Source organism: Grus americana, chromosome 7 (assembly GCF_028858705.1).
Source record: "Grus americana isolate bGruAme1 chromosome 7, bGruAme1.mat, whole genome shotgun sequence".
In the NCBI taxonomy this organism is placed as follows: Eukaryota; Metazoa; Chordata; class Aves; order Gruiformes; family Gruidae; genus Grus; species Grus americana.
In genome coordinates, this window is record NC_072858.1 from 12,665,503 (window position 1) to 12,688,684 (window position 23,182).

General features: G+C 41.1%; 1 protein-coding gene across 4 annotated transcripts in view; it reads left to right on the forward strand.

Annotated features, from left to right (window-relative positions):
- SORCS1 (sortilin related VPS10 domain containing receptor 1) overlaps nt 1-23,182 on the forward strand; it is a 299,661-nt gene that overhangs the window by 249,078 nt on the left and 27,401 nt on the right. For all 4 annotated transcript variants that reach the window (XM_054832339.1, XM_054832336.1, XM_054832337.1 and 1 more), the window contains exons 17-19: nt 6,124-6,237; nt 7,262-7,433; nt 18,013-18,199. In XM_054832339.1, the coding sequence (XP_054688314.1) occupies nt 6,124-6,237; nt 7,262-7,433; nt 18,013-18,199 (473 nt within the window). The remainder of the gene's footprint in view (nt 1-6,123; nt 6,238-7,261; nt 7,434-18,012; nt 18,200-23,182) is intronic.

The window sequence follows — 23,182 nt, forward strand, 5'->3', positions numbered from 1 at the left end:
TCTCTCTGAGCTCTTGCTATTCCTACAGTCCTCAGATGTGGATTTTTACTTTATCCATTTCAGCCTCCTTCCCCAGTGCCTCTGAGGAAAAAAGACTGAAACATTGCTTTAAGCATTCAGTTCAGAAATATTTACCAGCAATATTCATCACTTATTTATCTGCTTAATACAGTCAGGAGTATAGTTTTAAATAGATTTACCAGAGAAGGACACAAAAGCCACAGGCAACAGGAGACAGAGGTTTATCAAGGAAGGAGAAAAGAGGTGGCAAGAGAAAAGCAATTCTGCTGAGTCTCCTGAATTTCTCAGCCCAGTTTTATTGTGCTAAGAAAGGCAAAGCTGCTGCTGCTGCACTGTAGCATTCGGTGCCTCTTTGGACTCTGCGCTAGGCTTCATTGCTGATGCACCCTGCAGAAGCTGGTCCAAAGAGACATGTGGAGGAAAATCGGTGAATGAATTCTTGCTATGGAAGGATGTCCTCTGTGAGGTCCTTCCTGCAAAAGGAAGAAGCACTTTCATCATCCTCATTCATGACATTTCATCAGTGCTTTTGAATTCTGTATTTCTCTTTTTGCTGGGCAGGACTCTTAATTGAAGGATATTCAAGGGGACATGTATCCCCCAGGCAGGGAGAAGCCCCTTAGCTGACTGCACTTGATTTTGCAGTCTTGAAACAAACTGGGTGGCTTTTTATATTAACATCAATGGTTACAGGACCCAGGCTTGTATACAGAATTAAAGAAGAGAACAATCCGTGTCCCATTTAAAGCAGGACTTTCTTTGTTGTTTAGACACTGAATTTGTATGGAGAAAATTTTATTATCTCAGCTTGTCAGAGCTTGGAGTAAAAAAATATATCTGTGTGGTCAGGTAAAGTAAAAAAAAAAAAAGTGTTATTGCTGTTAATCCTGCAAGTGCTTTTTTTTATCAGTTTAGGGGAAAAAATGCCAGTTACAAAAGACATAAAGATTTTATAATGTTTCTTTCTCCTGATAATATCATAGAACTCCAGGTTCGTTTCAAATCTGTATTCAGCCCATGGTAGTTCTTTCTCAGAGAAAAGGGCACATTTGTTTATTGTTTTACACAGCAACAAGACCGAGTGACATTAGAAATGACTGTAGTTTCTCTGGCCTTGGGAACCCGAACTCTTGTGACAGTAGACATCTCTTACCATGGGCTACAAGCAGAACGGGCTGGGGACAGGGCTGAAGCGGCAGGTGCTTGTGCTCCGTGCAGGGGCTGAGGCTTACAGCCAGAGGGCAATAGTGCTTCAGGAACTGGGGGAGTGGAAATGCGCGGAAGCCCTCGGCAAATCTGTCCTAGCAACGGCCTGGAAACGAGATTGTCCTTCTTCATTTAATTGATTTGGGTAAATGGATGACACCGTTACTTGTGTGTTATTAAAGCATTAATTTACCCGGTTTCCTTACATTGTGTTCCTTCCTGCCATTTGAGCATTATTACGGCAATATCTCTTCAGTAGAAACACCTCCTAGACGCAGATGGAAATCTTTGGTGGTGTTCATCCTTCAGCTACCTGTCTCCCTGGTTCTTTAATAGAAACTTTGAGTTAAGTGTCGCACTGTCAGTCCTCCCTCCGAACCCATTGTCATTAATACTGAAGGCTTCTCCTATCGGTATTGCCATATCTCACACCTTCGTGGGAAGTATGAGCCTGTTGACACTGGTGCTAGCGACTTTGGATAGACGGAGATGCACAAAGGAGCCTTAGTGCAATTGAGAATCAGGCCTATTTTTATTTCACTGATGATATCAGCGAGGATTTGGCTAGCTCTTTTTTTATTGTCTGGCACTTAAATTACAGACCTGCCTGGTAGGTTTAGTTCTTATGCTAAAACATCAGAGTCCTGCATCATGGGAAACTGTCCTGAAAAACCGTGGGGAGGCAGAAGGCAGACAGTGAATGTGATTAGACTCTGTGGGCTTCATGCGTTACCACCTGCTAGTTCAGGCGATCATGCAAGTGCCAGTTCTGAAACAGACATGCATTTGCACCCTTAGGTTAATTGACTTTGCTTTATAGTTGAAATAGGCTTGGTTGGCTAATGAATAGTAATTTTGAATGAGTTTTTAGTTCATTTTGAATGCATGTGGAAAATGCAGATTCACTACACAAAGTCTACAGTGTATCTCTGCATCTTTAAGGGCCTAGACGTCTACCACGCATGGATTTACTGGAAAGATTCTCGGGATTTTAGGTTCCTTGCTATCATAAGCTAGTATGGCTGGTACTCCAAATACTGTGATGCAATTATAATCATATGCCTTCATAGATCCATAATTCAAACTGCAGCTGAATCCATCCTTCTCTGAGATAAATCCCAAGTCAGATCCTGTAGTACTGGGAAAGCAAGCACAGCTCCCCCTCAACAGAAATCTACACTTATACCATGCTTCACTATTAGACAATGATATTAAGAGAAAGAAAAAAAATGGTAAGACTTTACCACAGCTGTGGCCACAGTTGATTTTTTCCACAAGGGCTTTTGAAAACTGTAGAACAAAGGTGACTATAATCACAGATACCTCAATTCCACCCCATTTAATGTCTGAAAAGTTAGCAAAGCTCAGCATACAAAAACACAAGTAACATTTTCAGTTTCTGGCATAGCTGACCTTAAGGTGAAGCTGTTACTGTTAAGGAAGTCCTGTGGTTACATGTTGAGTCATGTCTTGATTTTTAGAAAGTTTGAGCATGGCAGTTATTTCTATATCTTAAAACAGTGGGGTTTTAATAATTTCATGTGAATTTACAGTTCTTCCAAGGCAATATGTTTGTCAGGTCTGTATTCAAACTATAAACTTCCTTAAGAGATTCCTTTTCCTTTGATTATTACCTGTGCTACAACTAATCTTAGATAGGAAAATTCACCATGAGCTTTGAGCAGGGATACAAAACTTCTGGAATGAATTCATATCTGTCTCTAATTACAGAGAAGGACTTGCAATCCTACTTGACTAAGACAAATGGGGTTCCAGTTTAAACCAGTAAAGGTGGCTAGCGTAAAACCGTCATCAGTAAGAGCCAGATGATAGGCTGCTTCATACTGATAAAACAATCCCTGCTGGTAAATGCTCCACTCTTTTGATAGGTACATTATCTATTTCACCTGAGTTCTTTTCAGGCAGGCAGAAAATATCATCGATATATGCAAATTCCAATTCCCAGTTACCAGGCAATGACTCGGCTAGCTGATTGCAGTCTAAAGCTGATGCCTTTCCCGTCTCCAGATTTTGCTATACTGGCTCGTGCTATGGCAATCCAATTGATGCTAATGCTTGTTGATTGCTACAAAGCCTGTTGTGCCAAATTGTAGGCAGCAATTTGTTGTCAGCATCAGTGTTCTGCGTGCACCAGCCTGTAGCCAAGGAATTCATTAGATTCTAAGACTGCGGAGGTGAACGGGCGGCTGGTGCATCTGTAGAGAGATATGGAACAGCAATTCATGTCATTTACTGGGATGATATTTCTGTAGGGCCTTAATGAGCCAGATGATTTGCAAGCCTGAAAAGGACGCTGTGAAATTTCTGTGCTTAGAACTATTTCTGCTGTGGAAAATCTTATGATTTTCATTCTCTTGACTTTGAGAAATGTGATCTAAGTGTAGTCAAACCTAGTTAAGTCGATCTTGTCTTGTCCAGATGCGTAGGTACTAACAGGAACCAAAATTATGGCATAAGTCTTGATGTGTATATAGTAAGAAATCCCAGACTGATACTACTGTGTCAGATTGGACTGCGGGTACTGATCCCCTCTGAGGCAGATTTCACTGTATTATTTTGTTTTGTTTTCACGTAACTGATTACAGAACATTGTGTGTGTACAGTGTTACAGCTTTTTAATTAGAGTAACACAGGATAACTTAGGAATATAGTGCTGCAGAGTGTTGACAAATGAATTACAAAAATAAAGGAGTCCCACTTGTATGTAAATATTTGTTTTTTCTAAGCAAATCAGAATGGTGATATTTTTCATTATAAAGTGTATTCTGCAGCTATAGTGTTCCTATTCCAACAAGGATGATTAGAGAAGCACATGGCAGTGGGAGAATAGGCTGGTTGATGTTTCCAAAGCAATTAAGCAACATTCAGTCACTAGCATCTGAGTAAATAGATTGATGAAAATTCAATCAAAAAACTGAGGAAAAGACCATTCAGGTCATCTACATCATTGCTGTTTCCTAGAGTATGTTCTCAATTACTTGTTTTAGATATCCCAAGCACCACATCTGCCAAAATGTTCCTTTGGAACAGTCGTGCAGTCTAGCGGATGTTTAGGAGTTTTCCCAAGTGATATGCAGCTTTAATTTTCTTTTGCTTAGTGTCATCTTTTTAATTTCTCCTTTTTAGATTATGTCAAAACATATTTTTTTCCTGATTCAGAAGGAAAAGTTGCATGCAGAAGTAAAAAGCGGTGACAAAATTCTTCTCAATGTCCTGCTTTTGATAACAAGTATAAGAAATTTAATAAAAATAAATTGCAAAATATTCTCTTTTTTTTTTTCCTTTGTCTCATATCTTAGATCAATACCACACTTCTTAAAATTGTTTCATAGTGATTCATTAAGTTTTTGTTTTAAGGCATCATGCTTTGGTCCAGAAAGAAAAAAACATTTGAAAAAAGTCTTCCATAATGCTAAATATTCTTGTGGTTAATATTATTCTACAAATAGCATTGATCGCACTGCTGCCTATTAGGAGATGCTGAACCCAGTAGCCTGATAGAGGCTGCTGCAGCTCTGTGCCCCGACCCAGGCAGTAGCGAGGTTTGTTCCCGATAGACACACAGGCACATGTACACACGGTACATATATGTACATGGCTGGTGACACAGATCAGCACTAACAGAAAACACAGCACTCACACAAACATTGGTTGCCTCTCCCGTTGACGATCTGGTAGCTCTCATCCCCGCCGTGGGCTGATGGCTCTCCTGTGACAGCCCTGGGAGGAGCTGGGGCAGGGGCTTTGCTGGCTCTGACCAGGTTATTGAGGTTCCTCTGCCTCCTGTTTTTTCCTCTCTGCTTCTTTACATATACAGGGTTGAGCCTTTAATCACATAATCTCATGCTACCCTAATCCTCTTTTCTTCGAATATCAGGCTACTTGATACCAAGACATTAAAGATAATATGAAAAAAGTGCTTTGCAAAGAAGTGCCATTTTAAGATCAAGGATGATGTTGCACCTAGAATATTGGAATGGAGTTGGTGGACTCTCTATATCAGTCCTCAGAAATGACATCCCATTAACTTCTCTGTTATGGGCTATGGAGAAAGCTTAGTAAAAGGAATAAGAATGATTTTCCAACCAAACAGTCCTCATTACTCAGCGGCTGGAAAGTAAAACTACATGTGAACGGAATACTGATTAAAGACAGTCTTTGGTTGTTTATTTATTCCACAATAACAATTTTTACAGAGTCTTTGTTTACCTGGAATCAAAACCAGTTTGGACTGTTTATTTTTAGTGGAACCAAAGCAAATTTAGTCATAGCTAAACTCAAATTGGAACAAAAGATTACAGTTTGACTCATTGTTTCTAACACATGGTTTTTGGTAGCATTTCCTCTTCCAAACAAAAATAGAATTGAAGATCACAGCCGCCTTTTCCATTACTAAATACGCTGTTAATGCCTTCAGCCAAGAGCTCTCTCAGGGCTGTAAATTTTCTTTTACAGCTCATGTGATACACTTTCCAAATACAATTAACTCTTTAGCACTTCAGTTTTCTGAGATATGACTGACACAGCAGTGACTGAACTTAGCTTAGATCTCTGGCTTTTATAATATTTGAGACTGGAGTTGAACCCGAGAAGCACTGTTAGACTGTGGAGGGAGAACAGATAATGCAATAGCTCATGAACTACCTAGTCTGGTTCTTCTCTTTTATATTGGGACATATGCACGGTAAGTCTACCCCCCAAAAAAAAAGTTACAGTGGGGTGAAGAATCTGTTATTACATCAATAAAAAAATCAGAAATCCTAGTAAACAGATTGAGGAAAATCAAAACTTGTATCAATAGTAGAGAGCATGAGCTAATACCTGTATTTGTTCTTCTGGGTTTTTATGTGACTGTTTCTTTTAATGCTAAAACAGTGATTATGGATATGAACGTCACAGCAACGGGCAGTGTTTACCAGCTTTTTGGTATAACCCATCTTCATTGTCAAAAGACTGTAGCCTTGGACAGAGTTACCTCAACAGCACTGGGTAAGTGGCGCACCAGATTTTTTTTTCAGCTAAACCACCCATATGGACTTTAACTTCGTGATAACTACAGATTGCATTTGCTATAGGTGTCTCAAAGATGGCTGAAGCCCTTGGGACCTCTTCTTCTTTAAGTTTGTTAGTGTGCACAATCTGGGCCTCCAGATCTCCATCATGTGTGGTCCAGACCTTTCCCTGAAAAATGATGCCTTAAAGAAACTTGGGGGGAAAACCGTAAGACAAAGGCCAAATCATTAAAGTCTCTGAAAAGACTCCCGTTAAAATCATGTGGGATCAGGTGAGGCAGAAAGGGTGGAAAACAAATTAGAGGAAAGAGATTAAACTGATATATATGTGAACAGAAGCAATAGATGGGCAGCTAGCCCAAATGCTGACTGGTTTTGGCCCTCTTGGAAGTCAACGGAAAATGTAGTTTAAGTTAAGATACTGACCTCAAACTTCATTTCTGATGCAAGTGATTCAAGCAAACAAAGGAATCCAAGCTGTGTTTTTTGGCATTTTGTAGACTCAAAGATAGGCAAAATTTGCTTTTTTCTTCAACTGTCTCATTTATGTAGCTCTGGAGGGTTGCATTTATAGAGTGAGTTGCCTCACAGCTGGTGAGAGGTGGATAGCATGTGAGAAAAGCTGTTTAGCTATGCCTAACAACGTAATAATTGAAAACAATTCCATAGTATATGTGTATAACATTTATTTATAACTTTATAGTTATTTAACATGTAACATAGGTCATCATATAATTTTATGTTTTATGCAGTTTATTAATATGTGGTACATAGGTGTGCTATGCAGGAAAATGTTACATGCCACTAACAACACTGTTAACTACTTGTGTGTTAGGCACATGAGGAATGCTTGGCTGAGACAAGTGCTAAAATATATCTGGAAATCTGTTTTCTTCCAATCTCCTGAGTCTAAAGAAACCTCAAAAATATTTCCCTGTTCCCAGTTAACCCTTTTATGCTCCTTGTCAGCATTTTGCACAGATTTCTCTTTTCCTTTGCAGATACCGGAAAGTTGTTTCTAATAACTGCACAGACGGTGTGAGAGAACGGTACACAGCAAAACCACAGCAATGTCCTGGCAAAGCTCCCCAGGGCCTTCGCATAATCACATCTGATGGCAAACTGACAGCCGAGCAAGGACACAATGTCACTTTCCTGGTGCAACTGGAAGAGGTAGGCTCTGTTTTTATGTTGCATCCCGGGCCCTATTGGCTGTGTTTGAGTCTGATTCGTGTCAGACAGTTTGCAAAGTGGTGAAGAGTGAACCAAGAGAGTGTGGGATGAAGTCAGATCCACAATGTAGCTGGGGTGGAGTTTGCTCTAATATCTAATGGATGATGTATGGAGATTACGAGACTGGAAGAATATTGTCGTGCATAGGGTAATAGCTGTGAGAAGTTGATAAAAACTGGGAACGGGGTTGGTTTGGGAATTTCACAGTAGAACTAGAGAGTGCAGGTTTGAATCCTGATCCTCAACCTTAACTGTGCTTTTGGCTTCTTATTGTGTTTGAAACTGTATTTCCATTTCTACTTGCCATGACTTTCAACCAAACATGGCTAAAAGTAGATGTGCAGATCTGTCCCCATTGCACAAGTTGGTACATATTGTTTAGGCGTTTGTGGATGAAATCTCAAGATGTCAACAGCAGCATTAAGTCTGAAATTGATTGCAAATGTGAAGCTGATTCAGACTTTAATCAGAGCCTGTGTTTTTGTTACATCTGTAACTCAATTTGGTATTTCACTGTTCTACTCCCTCCATTTCTGGGTCCTTAGAAAAAATGTTCAAAATCTTTTCACCTGCTTTTTCTTCTCAGCACTTCTTTATCTACATTTAATTGTAGGCTCCCACATAATAAAATTCACAAAGTAACTATTTTCTCTTTTTTACTAATCCAATTTAATTTCTTTACGCTTCTACCCTTTTTCCTGTGTAGCTGGCCAATAAATCCTACAACAGCTGTGCTTTTACAGTGGGGCACAATGTACATCCCTTTACAGCTTAGAGCATTCATGGAAATTACTTCTGATCCTCTCCATAATAAATGTCATCTGTAGTGAGGAAAGAAAAATGAGGATGACCTCTGGAGCTGAGTTTTGTAGAGGGTGTTTTGGAGTTTTTACATCTCTATTATTGATGCTTTCCCCAGCAAACAGGTGTCCTGATTTTTAAAGGCAATAACGTATAATAAATCATATCTAACCTGAAGCAGTTGTTTGACCTGAATGTTCATTTCTCCAAAATGTGGTCACTTTACTTCAGTAATGACAGTCATACAACGTTGCTACTGTAGATGCTCTCATAACAGTATAAACATATAATTTCATCTGGACAAATTATTGATTTCTGTGTTTAAAGATGAAGAATAAAAAGTCCAAAACAAGATTCAAAGTCTTCAGGCTTTTAAAAAAATAAAAAAAAAATCAAGAAAAGTGTTGTTATTTACCCCCAAAAAACTCAGTCATACAGGGATCTGCTGTGAATTGTTCTTTTCTGTTGATTCTGATTGTTTTCGATAGCCCTGCTTCAGTATTCACCAGAGTCTGGAAGCAACACCTCTGTCAGGAGATGGAGTCTTTCTCATGCTGTGTATCAGGGAGTACGTAAAGTATGTTTTGATGAGTGAGCCAGCTTCTGATGAGATCTAAAGGGGGGCCGTCTTTCAGTATATCTGGTAAGGAAGAGGTTAGGAATTGCTCTGAGGGCTGAAACAGTATTGATCAACCTCCAGCCTTTCTGATTCTCTCCCTGCTAGATGAACCTTGACCTCCTGCTCCTAGCTTTGTCAATATAAAGAGTTTACAGAGCAACAACAAAATATTTGTGTGAATTTGACCCAATCTGACAATGACTTTGGGCTGATGTTGCAGCAAAGAAATACTCAACAAAGATCAAAATTTGCCCAGCTATATGCAAGCTGCAGGAGAATAAACTGTGGTTATAGCAACATAATCGTACGTGCACTAAAGCATTTACTGAATTAACTGTTTCAGTAACAAAAATCACACAACTCACTAAAAAAGTTAAACAACCCAGCAAGAGAACAATCACCCTTTTATAGAATAGATATTGATTTCAGAAAATCATAGAATAATTGAGGTTGGAAGGGATATCTGGAGATTGTTTCCCTTCTCAAAGGGAAGTTTATTTCCCTTGCAAGCAAGGCAGAGGTATCACAAAACAAGAACTTTCCACTTTCTGTTTAGTTCTGTCCTGCACAGGTATACGCCACACAATCCAGGATGTTCAGCATCCACAGAATCTGTGCCACTCCATTTTTGCTGAAGATAAGGCATCACGCAAGTTAAAAAAGGCTGGATATGTCTGTGTATGCATGCATGGTTTTTCCCAATGGCATATGAAGAAAGTGTGTCCTATTCAACTCTTGGCCCCTGGAGTGGTGGTCAATATTTTTAAGTGCTTCACCCTGGTGGGGACTCTTCCTTTAGCTTGTGTCACAGTTAACATCTTTTAGGATGTAAAAAACCAGTGGCCTTGGCTTATGTTGTAGTCTCTTTGTATCTTAACATCTGTGTCCTTCTGGGACAGTTTCTTTGAAGCCTTCAGATCTGCAGAGCTGTTCCATACGCTGTAGCCTCCCAGCTCTCTTTTTTCATGCCTATATTTCACTTGACCTGCAGGGGAAAAAAAGGGTAAGAAGCTGGTGAGCCAAGTTACGAGAGTTTGTTTCAGATTTGTAATCCTATTATCTTTCTAGGGCTTTCTGATCCATCTAAGGACCCACCTGGATCTGAAAAGAACAAACTACAGAGGCAGGCTCACTGGAGGCGCTGAAAAGTCCCTGTGTCTCTGTAGTGGAGGGGTTTGCTAAGAGCGCAGGGAAAGGCAAATGGCAGCAGTAAAAAACCGTTTTCACTCAGGTGGGGATTCAAGGGCAGCAGCCACAGCGCAGGGGTTTCTTGTAGCCTGCTTGTGCCTGTGACAATACTGAGGGCCAGGACTGTGTCATTCTGACAATGACACAATGTCAGTAGAAGATATCTGAAGAGAAAAATGAGGACAAGGCATTCAGAAGTGTTCTGCTATTGAAGAAGACACAAAAGGAAAATAATCACTGAAGACTGTGCAAGTGAAGAGCATGCAGGCACCAAAACCAGCAGTGTGTAGAGCATTGCTGATTTCTGAGCACTGGAATTCTGGCCCAATTTCTCTAAACCTGACTCACATGAAATTCTCCTGTGAAGCATTTATATCTGGCAGGATATAGATATCATTAAAAACAAAAACAACCAACAACTCATATTTAAATGATCTGAATGTAAGAATGCTTTCCAAAGTGGTCTAATTTTCCTGTCACCTTTCAGGATTTCTGTATGACTTCTTAAAAACTGTTTGCAAAGTCACCTTGCACTTAGTATCTTTGGTCCTATTATTGGAAAGGTTTGTCCAAGTTAGTTCTACTAATAAACTGGGTATAATCACCGTGATGTTCTTTTTGGGTGACAACAGCCAGGAAGTATCAATATTTCCTTTTATAATTAGCAGACGTCCCATGGTACGAAACATTATGGAAGTTTTTAATAAGCAGAGCACCATTTTGCTCTTAAATTTCCTTTGAGCTAAGCAGAATAGCAACAGCATCTCTGTCAATAAATGGCAGTACAGGAGAAAACTAGTTATGCTTAAAAGCAAATTTTCCTGTGGTTTCAAAATGCTGCCAGTTCAAAGGTTAATCCTTTGCCCTGGCCCAGGCTGTTTGCGCAGACCCATGGCTGGTACATCTCACACTGCAGCATTCAACAACAGAGTTGTTTCTCAGTCTAAACAACCTGAATCCTTACTTTATTTTTGCACAGCAACAAAAGAAATCTGAACCTAAAAATTACAAAGCCATTTTCCTGCTGAAGTTCTTCAATCCAATGTCCTTGACATATTTTGCTGCTCGGCTGTAGAAAATAGAGGAATTTTATTAAATGGGTGCTGTTTCTACATGCCTCCTTCATCACATGGTCCTGTAGGTCTCTTGCCTGTCACAAACCCGATTGTTATTTGTGTGTTTGAGTTATTTGTGGGAACATCAGACGCTTGTGCTTGCTGTACTGCTTCAGCAGAGACACTGAAAGCTGCAGCCTCCAGAGCAACGCTATTCAACACAATGGCTTTCAAAGTTGTTTCATCTGATTGCCCATACATCTTTGCTGAGGAAATGGACGGTAAAGACATTCAGGGCAGAAAGGTTCAGGGCTTTGGCTGTTTCATTACAGATAATTCACAGAGAAGCTGCCTCCTTTAATTTATTTTTTATCTTGATAAAATGACAGCCAAAAGTCTTTGACATTCCAGGTCTGCCTCAGTTCTCACTTGACAAAGTCACTCCACTGGGAGTAGATTTTGGCTTGCTTTTGACTACTTGCTGCTGCTATATGATGTTTGGATTAGACTAATGTGTGGAGAAAGCTCGTTTGTTCCTACAGTTCAGGCCATGGGCTAGAATTCAGGCAATCTGAACTCATTCCTGAACCACGCTCTGAGCTCTTTCTGCATGACCTTGAGTAAGAAACTTAACCTTTCTGGGTTTTTTATTCCTTCATTTGAAAATAGAGCTTTGCTTCCTCCCTGATGCCCTCCATGCATTTCATTTTTGTGCTCAATGCTCATAAGGCCAGACAACTCTCTCTTACCGTGTGAATATACGGAGCGCTGAATTTCCTAAAGATCACTGAGGTTTTCTGCAGTGACAATGCTAATAAATGGCTGTACAAGGTACGTTGTGTCTCAGGTACATTTAATGAGCTTGGGGACAATACCATTAGCATTTCCCACCTCAGCACTGTCATTCGGTGCAATTCAGAATTCAACTCAGCCGAAGTCTCTGGAGATGAACTTAGCATTAGGATTGTTTTGATTGTTGATGTACCCAAATTAAAGATGCAAAGCTAGTAGTACTTAAAAGCACAGTCTGTATTTTTTGTGGTATCCTACTGTGTTCCCTCTTTTGATATCACAAGTTAGTTAGTAATGATTACAAAAATATGAAACCTTCATCCTAACTTTCAACGCACATGCTGATTCATGGCTGTTTATCTTACTAACACCACCACATTCCTGTTAATAACACACAGATGAAAGATCAGTTCATCCCCTCCCCCATGCCACTGTCATCTGAATTATAATTGCATTTTCTGTGTTATGGATGATGACAAGCTGGTTGGGAGAAATCAGAGCCTTTCATGCATTTTTAAATTCACTGCTGAAATTCCATGAAAATGTATGAAAGTTGACCTCGCCTTCATGATGACACACAGCACTACCGTCTGCTAATGCACCTTCAGTCACACAAGTGGAATTATTCTGCATAATCGTGAGAGGCTGTATTTATTGATTCCTGTGGAGCACAGAAGAAATTTATTGATTCCTGTGGAGCACCTGTAGAAAAAGCTCATAGCTGAGTCGAGCTGGCACAATTGGCAGTCAGAGTGAATGATTTGATTAATACAATTAACTGTTTTGATGTAGAAAAGGAAGCACATGTGAAAAGTATCAAGCTATTTGGTCTGATAAAAGACACATTTCTATTCAGTTTCTGACTTAAAAAGTTGAGAGCATCTCTCTGAAGGCAGGAATTTACACACAAAAGCATATTTTCAGTACTTGATCAAGTTGGACTTGAATATCTGTTTAAAATTAAGCATATACTTTAAACAGACCTAGACTAAAGGTATCCCATATATATATATTGAGTTGCAATGGAAATGTCTTTGATGAACATTTTCTAATGGTGACAGGAAAATGCCATAGAGGGAAAAGGGTTAATCTAAAGGAAGCACAAAACATTAATCCATAAAGACAATCTGACAACAACAGTATCTGTCTTTTGCAAAGGATAATTAAATCCATTATCGACATCTGTAAGGAATATGCACAAGTCAGTGCGTAATTGAAAATTTAAAAATTAAATCTGAAACATCAGAACCAAAATGAAAAACCTTGAACTGTGTTTAATTGTTTTAATACTTCCATTTAGACACAAATACTGGAACTCAATAAGGAAAATTCATTATTACAATGTTCTGGGCGAGATTCAGATAGAGCGTTGAGAGAGAATCCTGCTAGATGGGTTTCACATCTCACATACAGCAAAATACTGAGAGCTGCATGGAAGTAATCAAAATGTAAAAATATTGTTGCAAACTATATGGGCTGCTTCTGCCCTGAGGCTGGAAGCTTCACAGAGTTTTTTGGAAACATCCAAGTCTTGTGTACGCTCTAGACTTTTATTCTTTTGGCAAGATACAGGAAAAATGTGCATTTGGCTTGAGGGGGGAGAGTGGGGAGGAGAATGAGGGAGAGGAATCTTTTGGTTTTGCTTGGAAACCCCCTGGACATTTAATGAGAAAATTCCTTAGAAAATAGTAAATTTCTGATTTACATTTTAGCATCAAAGGTTGTATAGGTAAAGGGCATAATACGGGGTCTCGGGAAACTTGTTTTTAATTCCCAGGGCTTCTTTTCAGGCTAAAAGGAGTACTCATGTGCTTAAAGTTCAGCATATGCTACAGTCTTTGGCTGGACTAAAGCCTTTATCGAGATTGCAAGGTACTTCTTGAGGTTATATCCAAGCTTGTGCATATTGCATACACCTAGTACAAGGTAAAAAACATCCATCAAAAGTACTTTCATTTTTTCAGCTGTCGTACTTGGTTGCTGACTAGCTTAGTGTGTTTAAAATACAGAGCTGAATGCAGAGATATCACCGCAAGCAGCCAATCTGGATTTCCCCGTTGATGCCTAAGAGCACTGGCATTAAAGACCTCTTACAATGAAGGCCAGAGATTCTGCCCGAAGATAGCTCGACACTGATTGCATCCAAGTGCTTTGCTGTGGCTGCAGAAGTAATGCGTGGAGTTTGGTGTCTGCCTTAATCGAGCTAGAAGCTTCAGAAAACCCCTATCATGTAGTATTGGACTTGTCAGAATGACGAGGAGAAGCTGGAAAACGCAACAGCAGAGATTTTTGCAAGATGTATGTATATGCATCAAATTGTTGCAAAACAAAACTTCTCTTGGTAAAACAGCCACTTGCAAATGGCTCTGGAGAGCTGCCTGAGACACAGACAGCTGGGGCTGATGTAGATCAAGTGTGGGCTATATGGGAAATGTTTTGATTTTGGCTCACCGGTGTTCTCTTCCTGTCTTATTCTGCCTGTGCTCTTACCTGGCACAGATAAAACATTAGAACAAGTCAAAACACAGTCTCTGTTTTCCTGACTTTTTTCTCTCCCTTCCTAAGCTAGAATTTTAAATGTCGGCTTTTCAAAATGTGGCATTTTCAGAGAAGTGTTATAGTCCGGATCTTACTGAATGGAAAATGTATTTCCAGTTCAAAGGGTTTTAAAGCAAAACAGGAAAGGCCAAGACAAATGAAAAAGACTGGGGGAACAGCAGCTGAAGCTCTTCTCCAGTTAGATATTCAGATGTCTCTGTCAGCATCTTTTCTCCGTAGGGAATTTGGAAGAAAAATTGAAATCTAAATCTTGCATGCCTTAGAAATGGCTCCCTTCCCTGGCAGCACCTGTAGACAGCATGAGTTTCATGTCTATGGAGAAAATGAAGACAAGAGAAAAAACACTCATTAGAGCACAGATTTTGACACTTGTGGAAACAGGGCTGTTCTAAAATGCTGTTACCCTTTTCATCTTCCTCTGCTACCTCAAATACGCAGAGGAATATACCTTGACCTGAAATATACTTCCACTGCATGACCTCAAATATACTTAGAGATGGTAAAGCTAGCAGGGTCACTGTGGTGGTGCAGTTTCAACCATGGGAACAGCTTTTGTCCCAGCAGTATGGCTTTACTGCAAAATGTTTGAAGACATCATCTCTTTTTTTTAGTAACAAAAGATGACTAGAACCTTAGTGATGATGGACCTAGGGGAATTGGGAGAGCATCTAAGGATACTTCAGAGATCTCTCTGGTCTGAGTACAGCACCATGCTTGAGAGAATATATTCCCCCTGTGAAAGGGGCTTAGAGCTGAGGAGCTATGCCCACTTCCGTCTGTGGAGGCATACCCCATTTGATGCCTTCTGTTGGTTTGGTCAAACAGTCAGGAGTGCCCAAGTCACTGCATCATGTTTGAAACAGCACATCTTCTTTCAAATAATTCAGCTCAAGGAAGGACATAACTCCGTACTTAAGACCATCTTCTGTGTTCTTGATTACTCTTCACGAGGACTGGCATGATCCCCATAGTTTGATCCTCTGTGCAACACAGGTAGGAGCCCTTGCCTCGGTAATTTGTGTCCCAAAGAAGAATGTAAGCAGGTGCTTAAACTTCTAGTAAAGCTTCCAATGGAGAATTTCCTAAGAGCTTTGCTGAATGGAGGCCTTAGTAGGTTGCATTGCTCAAGCACCTTTCTCAGGTTTGACAATATGTCATTGAAAACCCCAGATGATACCAAGTTAATTACTAAGAAGAACTTAGTTAAGAACTACCCAAGGGCAACCTGGAGCTGAGTTAACATGCAAGATCCCCGTGTTTCTTTCTAAAAGGATATTCAGGTTGGCCTTCTTACTAGTGTCTCAGCACCTCGGAGTTCCTTTGCCCTTGCTGGTGCTCTCGAGGAGAACGGGGAATTGCTGTCTGTACCTTCAAAACACCAGGAGGGAAATGGCAGGATATGTCTGCACGAATCCCAAGATACGTGCCTCTGTCAAGGGATGTCTTTCCCCTGCCACACCTTCTGTCGGGGATCCTCCAGAACAGAGCAACACAGTTATTCTTGTCTCATCCGTTTGGAAGCAACTGAACTTCCAGCAGGGTGCCAAGGCAGTGTAACAACTACAACTTCAGCCTACAAAAAGAGAGCATCTGGGAAAATTTGCCTCTCTTCCCATCCCCAGGTATAGCTCTGCTCCTCCTGCTTCCTATTCAGGCAATCCTCTGCTATTTCTGCCTTCACAACAAGTTATAAAAAGACTGAGAGAACATGAGGAATATAAAGCTTATGTTACAATTTCCTCCCATACCTACACTCACACACATTTCCCTTTCTGATGTGGAAACCTGCCTGATGCCAACCATTTACACGAGTACCTTTCATTCCAGTTGGGCATCCGGAGGATTGTTTCTCTCTCAAGGGGGGGGGGGGGGGGGGGGGGGGGGGGGGGGGGGGGGGGGGGGGAAGGAAAAGGAAACTAAACCAAAGTAAATTAAATGTCCTTTCAGCCGATTTTATGAACTGCCCTCAGCTATTAATTTACCGGCATTCTTCCAGACAGTGGCAGCTGCTTCAGCGCTCCAGCCTGTGGAGTGAGCTGCTCCATGGCAACAGCCAGCAAGCGTGAACATACCCAGCATAAGCATCACACAGAGCCACTGAGGGGGACTTTCAAAAGGAGTAAGAATGCTTAAACTTAAGACAAGGTACTGTATCTTATCTGAAAGGGAGAGGATCTATAGCAGCCACGGCTGTTATACAGGTCAGTGTAGGCTGTGTGACTATTTGGCTGTCAGGAACTGCTCTCGCCATGGGCGTATCACTGCCTCCTGATAGGAGAAATCTTCCAGGTGTTTCTAGTGTGTGAGACATAGGTTACAGTGATTTTTTTGTATGTAAGTGTGACTCACTTCTCTGTCATTTAAACAGGCAATAAAATTTGCTTTTCATCTGTAAAGCAGAAAAAGGAAATGACATCACTCCCCACTTTGGGGTTTTAAAAGCCTTTTAGGGCTGAGTGACTCTGACATTGAGTTTGACGAAGTTGCATACACCAGGCTGGAATTCAGTTTCAGGAGTGGATGATTAAAACCTGTCTTAATATTGTTTCACGTTACCAGATCCCTGTTCTGGTATGGAGAAAACAGATCCGTGATATCTTTGGCTTTTGGCTAGTGGTGGGGTTTTTTTGTTTGGGTTTGTTTGTTTGTTTGTTTTCTAACTGTGATATTTATTTATTTATTGTAATTTATTGTAACAATTCCAAAACGTGCTAGATTAGCAGCCCAGGAGACTAATGTCACGAAGCGGCAGTCTGAGTTATACCACAAACCCGCTCTGCTGGGGTTATCTCTAGGTAGGAGAGGAGTTTAATCAGATCTGTCAATTCATTAGCCCTTCCCCTCTGAGGCAGGCACAAAGGGTCCCATCTGGTATCAGTAGTGCTGGTAGCTGTTCTGAAATAAATACAAATCCAGTTCATTTTCAATCAGGCCACTGAGCAAGTCATAAACTGCTGTAAGCTGTCGTTATCATGTGAGGCTGAAGTGGTTCTTTTGACACCCCACCATTTTGATATAGTTGACCCTTCCCTCAGGACTTCTCAGTTTTATCTTTCTACTTTTTATGGTTTTAAATATAGAAGCTCACAACGTGGGTTGTTCCAAAGGCTCCTGAGGCAATGTCAATAGCTACCCATGTCCCGAGCGCTTGCCAAGATGAGCACCGTTCCCCACTACAACGCTGCACTTCTCCAAAAGGAAACCCAAGGGAAGGAGCTAGTCAGTTTTCCAGAAGATCCCCTAGTGCCCTGTCGATTAGGAAAGCAGGGCTACAGCACGTACCTTGGAGGACACCTCCTTCACAGTGCAGCTGAGTCAGCCTCCAGAGGGGGGTCACACTCTCTCCACTGACTACTGAGCAAGTTGGTGAAGTGACCGCCTTTCCTCTGGTAACATCAGACCTTGTGACTGTCCTCCAGTTGTGGTCTCGGTCACTCCTCTGATCCAGTCTTTCTCAAAAAAAAGCAGAGTCTGTTCTGACCCTTTCTCTTTTCTCTTGCCACAGGGAGACCTCCAGAGATCCCTCATTCAGGTGGATTTTGGAGACGGCATCGCTGTGTCATATGCCAATCTCAGCTCCACAGAAGATGGGATCAAGCACATTTACCAGAATGTGGGCATATTCCGAGTGACTGTGCTGGTGGAAAACAGCCTGGGATCTGACAACGCTGTCCTCTACCTGCATGTAACGTGTACGTATGTTCATACTCGTTGTTAGCTTCTGTCGTTCTTAAAAAAAAATATTACTTGTTCTTAGAGATGACATTTGGGGCTTTGCAGCTGGGAGCAGAGTGGTAGGATACGATGAGTGTTTGTCTGTCTTCTAGGAGAGGACTCCAGACTGAGAGGAGCCACAGGCAATAGTGATATTTTCTTTTTGAATCATGTTCAACCTCTAATTTTGGGTAGTCTAATTTGGGACACCTCAAAGGAGTGTCCAGCCCTTTCTGAAATGCACCTTCATTAGCATGTTTACACTTCCAGAAAAGCAAAGACATCCAGGATCTTTAATCACTTTTAAAAGCCTTGACTTTTACTTTGTATATGTGTTTTGCCCTCTAATGAAATACAACCACATCTGGGATGGAAAGCAATGCATTTCAGTCTTTCTGTTGCCGTAGGAACCAAAATCTTGGTGTTAGAGTATTACAAGAAAAAATATTATCTTCACATTGCTTTTCTGTTGTTCTTTTTAACCTTCTTATACTTCAGGTATCTCTGATTTACAACTGAATTTTTTCTCAAATCCTTGCATACAACCAGCAATGTGTTCTTTCATACTTATTCTACCACATGGTGATGAACCCAAGGAGTCAACCTAATAGTGAAATTTTGTAACGTCCCTAATGGATTTTGTTTGAGGCCATTTTTTTTTTTTTATACAGAGGGGTTTTTTTAATCGATTATTTATGCTTTCAACTGTGTGCCTGTCATGCTAGATTTACTGGCGAAAGAAAAAAGGAAATTCCAAAACTTAAAGTTAGGCTTAGAGAAATACAGCTTACCCTCTTCAAAATTAACTCCACTTATTGTCTAGGTAATTTAGCACATTCCATATACTTTTAACTCCAGTTCTGGAGTTATTTCATACAGCATGAGAGCAGCTGCCTCTTCAGGGGAAGAGGGCAGCTTTTTAATGGTGCACCATCATATCAACAGATGGGAGCAGTGGGACGTATAGCTGTGGGAGATAGGAGTTTTATGAGGGAGCACTAGAGAAACAGGAGCACGTATCTCCCTGAATGCCTCTCTTCGAAAAGACCTTTGGTTCATGATCATAATGTACCATTTATGATTCCCTAAACTGATAGGTCCTTGTCTGTGGTAAACTTTTTATGTCACATAATCCTTCAGCACACCACATGTTTGAAAAACTCATTATATCTTGCAAAATTCATAAATTAGCTTATTGTGAATCTCAGGATTTTGATTTGGGGACTTAGCCTACATCACTTCTCTGCTGAGGCACTGGTGAATCAAAGTAAATTCTGAGCTTTCAGACAGATACTCATTTTGATTTTGATTTTTTAGTTATTTAAGTATCATCCCAAGTAGGGTAAAGGACCTCTGCTCAGAATAGACATTTATACACTTTTGTGTAATTTCTTCAGTTCTGTTGTTTGTCTCCCTGTGTGTGCTCACACAATTATCATGGGAGCTGCTGCAGGCTCTGAATGCAGAAATCCCCCTCCCACTGCTGCTGGTTATGAAAGTCAGCTCAACAGGAGCCGTGGTCTTTGGTTTTTTTGGTTTTTTTTTACTCTTTGTAAAGGTCATTTGAAACAAATGGAAAAGTGTTTTGGTGGTTGATATTTCGCAGGAGGTTCTGACAGCCTCGCGCAAGCAGGATTTGTAATCGTTCGCTGTTTGACAAGAGATGATTCCACGGGGACCGTTGCACACCCTCACCCTATCTGCAAAGTAATGAGGCCATGTGAAGCAAAACTGTTTTCTCATGCAATAACCACAAAATGGAAGGAGAAGGCAGATGTCCAGCCTTCACTCTCACTCATAGTGGGTTTCTGGTTTATAGCTGGTTTAATATATTTTCTTGAGACGTTGAAGGTTTAAGAACCATTTTGATTGTTTAAGCAGTACAAGAAATAAACAATATTCAGATATGTTTGTGTGACTTAGCAGCTGATAGTGGATGTTTCTGTGTCGTGCATAGGTAATGCCAGCACAGAACTTAAATACTGCGTGATCATTGCAGCCAGGCCCAGATTATATGTGCCTGACCCCCTGGAGAAGTGGCAGCTCTAAGGGATATGTTTCACCTTTCTCTACATGACAAGAATTAGGGACTTCAAAGCAGGTTGCAGACCGAGTGTGGTGCCACTCAGACTAGCAATACATTTGCTGAGGACAGAGATGTATGGTAAATCCAGTCCCTTCCAGAGTCTAACACCCAGATCCACAAAAGCTTCTAAATCCTATTTAAATGCTTGCATTGCCACTCAGCTCTCTGCTGAGTATTCTGCTTGGGGTGTATGAGCTTGGCCTTTGGCGAGTTTTGTAAAAATACCTGTCCTTACAATTGGCACGCACATCGTATTGCTAAGTTCCACAGAAAAGCAGTGTGCAGCCTGAACATGCAGAGTTTTAGGAAGGATTACTAACTGCGTGACACCCTGTTACAGGGTTGATACGTGAGTGTGTGCAGCCAGATTTGGGCCTTTCAACACCCTTCCAGCAGCCTTGCTGCAGGGAAAACTGCAGGCGCTGAACCACGGTGCTTGTGATCTCAAAGATCAAAGTCTCCATCCCATGCCGTCCTTGTCCTGCTGCAGCCACGAGCCAGTGCGCAGTAGCAGTGCCTTTACTGCAGTCGGTCCAGGGATCTAGATATGCAAGTTATTGTGAGGCAGGAGTGTCTTAGGGTGGATGGACAGTAAATTGTATACAAACTCCTTCTCCAGCCAACAGGCTGTCTCTGAACTGTCCTGACAGGTCAAAATTTTCCCCTGGAAAGTTAGTTATGCATTTACCTGAATGTTTCAGAATAACATCACCTGCCCAAGTGAACCGTTTGAGGAGCTTCTCCCTTTCTGTTGTCTCAGACTTGTACACAATTTTTTCCTGGGGCAGGTATAGGTCTGTAGTCTCCATGACCCCGCATGAAGCTCAGAAATGAATTCTCTTCAAACTTACCTGGGAGAAAACAGTCTCCTACCAAGCTAAGGGCCTATCCGGAGTGAGCTATCCCCATCTGCTGGCCAGATAATAGTTCAGCATTTCGGCCACTGTGACCCATCGGCTGTTTGCACAGCAATGCTGAGGCAGAATTGGCTTGCTTGAGCCATTCTTTCATGTTCTTTCCTAGCCACCATACGGTGGAGGTCTGAGGAGGTGCTGGGCACTCTCTGCAGTGCAAGATCATTCGAGATGTATTCAGAGCAGCTGTGCAGTTATGTGGGAGCGTATTAGACTTTATATGGGCTCCATTGTCACTGCTGTCACTGCATCCAGTGTTAGGAAATTTCTTCCTTTAGAGGGCCATGATGACATTGGGCATTTGGCAAACAAAGGATACCAGAGCTTCAAAATATTTAGCCTGGGAAGCTGCTGTTTTTCAGGCCTCAGGATCTTGCTGAGAGCAGGCATGGCCCAGTCATGGAAATGTGTCTGAGCAGGGGAATGCCATTAAAATCATAAGGATGAAATTCTGGCTTCTCATGAATTTTCAAGAAGAGTTTTGACTGCTGATTATAAAAGGAAAAATGAGCCATGGCCTGGTGTTCTGGTTTCAACTGAGGTAGAGTTAATTTTCTTTCTAGGAGCCGGTATAGAGCTGTGTTTTGGATTTAGTGTGAGAATAATGTTGATAACACAGGGATGTTTTCAGTTGTTGCTGGGTAGTTGTAGTGTTTACACCAAGTCAAGGACTTTTCAGCTTCCCACGCCCTGCCAGGTGCACAAGAAGCTGGGAGAGCACAGCCAGGACAGCTGACCCAGACTCACCAAAGAGATATTCCATACCATATAGCATCATGGTCCATATATATGTAACTGGGAAAGCTAGCTGGGAGGTGGGATCGCTGCTTGGAAACAGACTGGGTATCGAATTGTTTTTTTTTCTTTCTGCATGTGATGAACAATTGCATTTGTGCATCACTTGGTATTATTATTGTTATTATTATTATTATTATTGCTACTGCTACTACTATTACTACTATTCCTATTCCTTTTCCTATTATTCTTTTCCTTTTTTATCCTATTAAACTGTCTTCATCTCAACCCATGAGGTGTTTTTTCATTCTCCTCCTCATCCCCTTGCAGGGGAAGGAGTGAGCAGCTGCATGGTGCTCAGTTACTGGCTGGTGGTAAACCATGAGATCTGGTCTATAGCAGACTTTGGTTAGTCTGATCATGGATGACTCTTAATTGGGCTGCGTCAGGTCAAGCAGCAGCTGTGTCTACAACCCAGAGAAGAGGAAGCTGCATTTCAGTTATAAGTCAGGAACACTGGTCCTTGTTTATGCTGCCATTGTTTATACAGTCTGATTTGGGAGAACTTTTCCACATGTGTGTCTCTGCCTATGTGTGCTGTATAGGGGTACAGGGTGCTTGCTCCAAAATGTGTGGTCCTTTAGGTTGAAAAGCAAGGTCTATGTGGTGATACGGGCATGGGTTATGTCCTGAAAAATCCTTTCCTGATTTTTATATATATAAAAAGATCCTCTAGCAGTGTATCTCAACTCCACATGGACAATGCAATTGATCCTCCCAGGCTGTGGTCTCTGCTTCTTATCACTGGGGAGCTTGCAGATGTACAACATGCAGATGTGGCCTTAATTTAAGAAACCCATGTCCCCATGTCACCTGGGGTTTCTTTCTTTTTCTTTCTCTGTCAGTCTCAGGACAATTGCTTTCTTTTCTAAGTGAACAGTCAGAACACATTTTAAAAAATAATCTATAGAACAAGATGTAACAACAAAGGCCCATCTGTCTCCAGAAGATGGGAAATGTGTAACCCTGGGCATAATGTCACTTGTCGAGTGAATTATGTTCTGTTTATACTAAAGAAATGAGTTTATTGAGGAAAAGAAGGGAGTATAAGGTAACATTAAAATGAAGACACTCAGTGGATAGCTGCCTTCAGACAGAATTTCAGCGGATATAAATAGATATACCACTGCTGAAGCTCACCAAATCGTAGCAGTTTGCATCAGCAG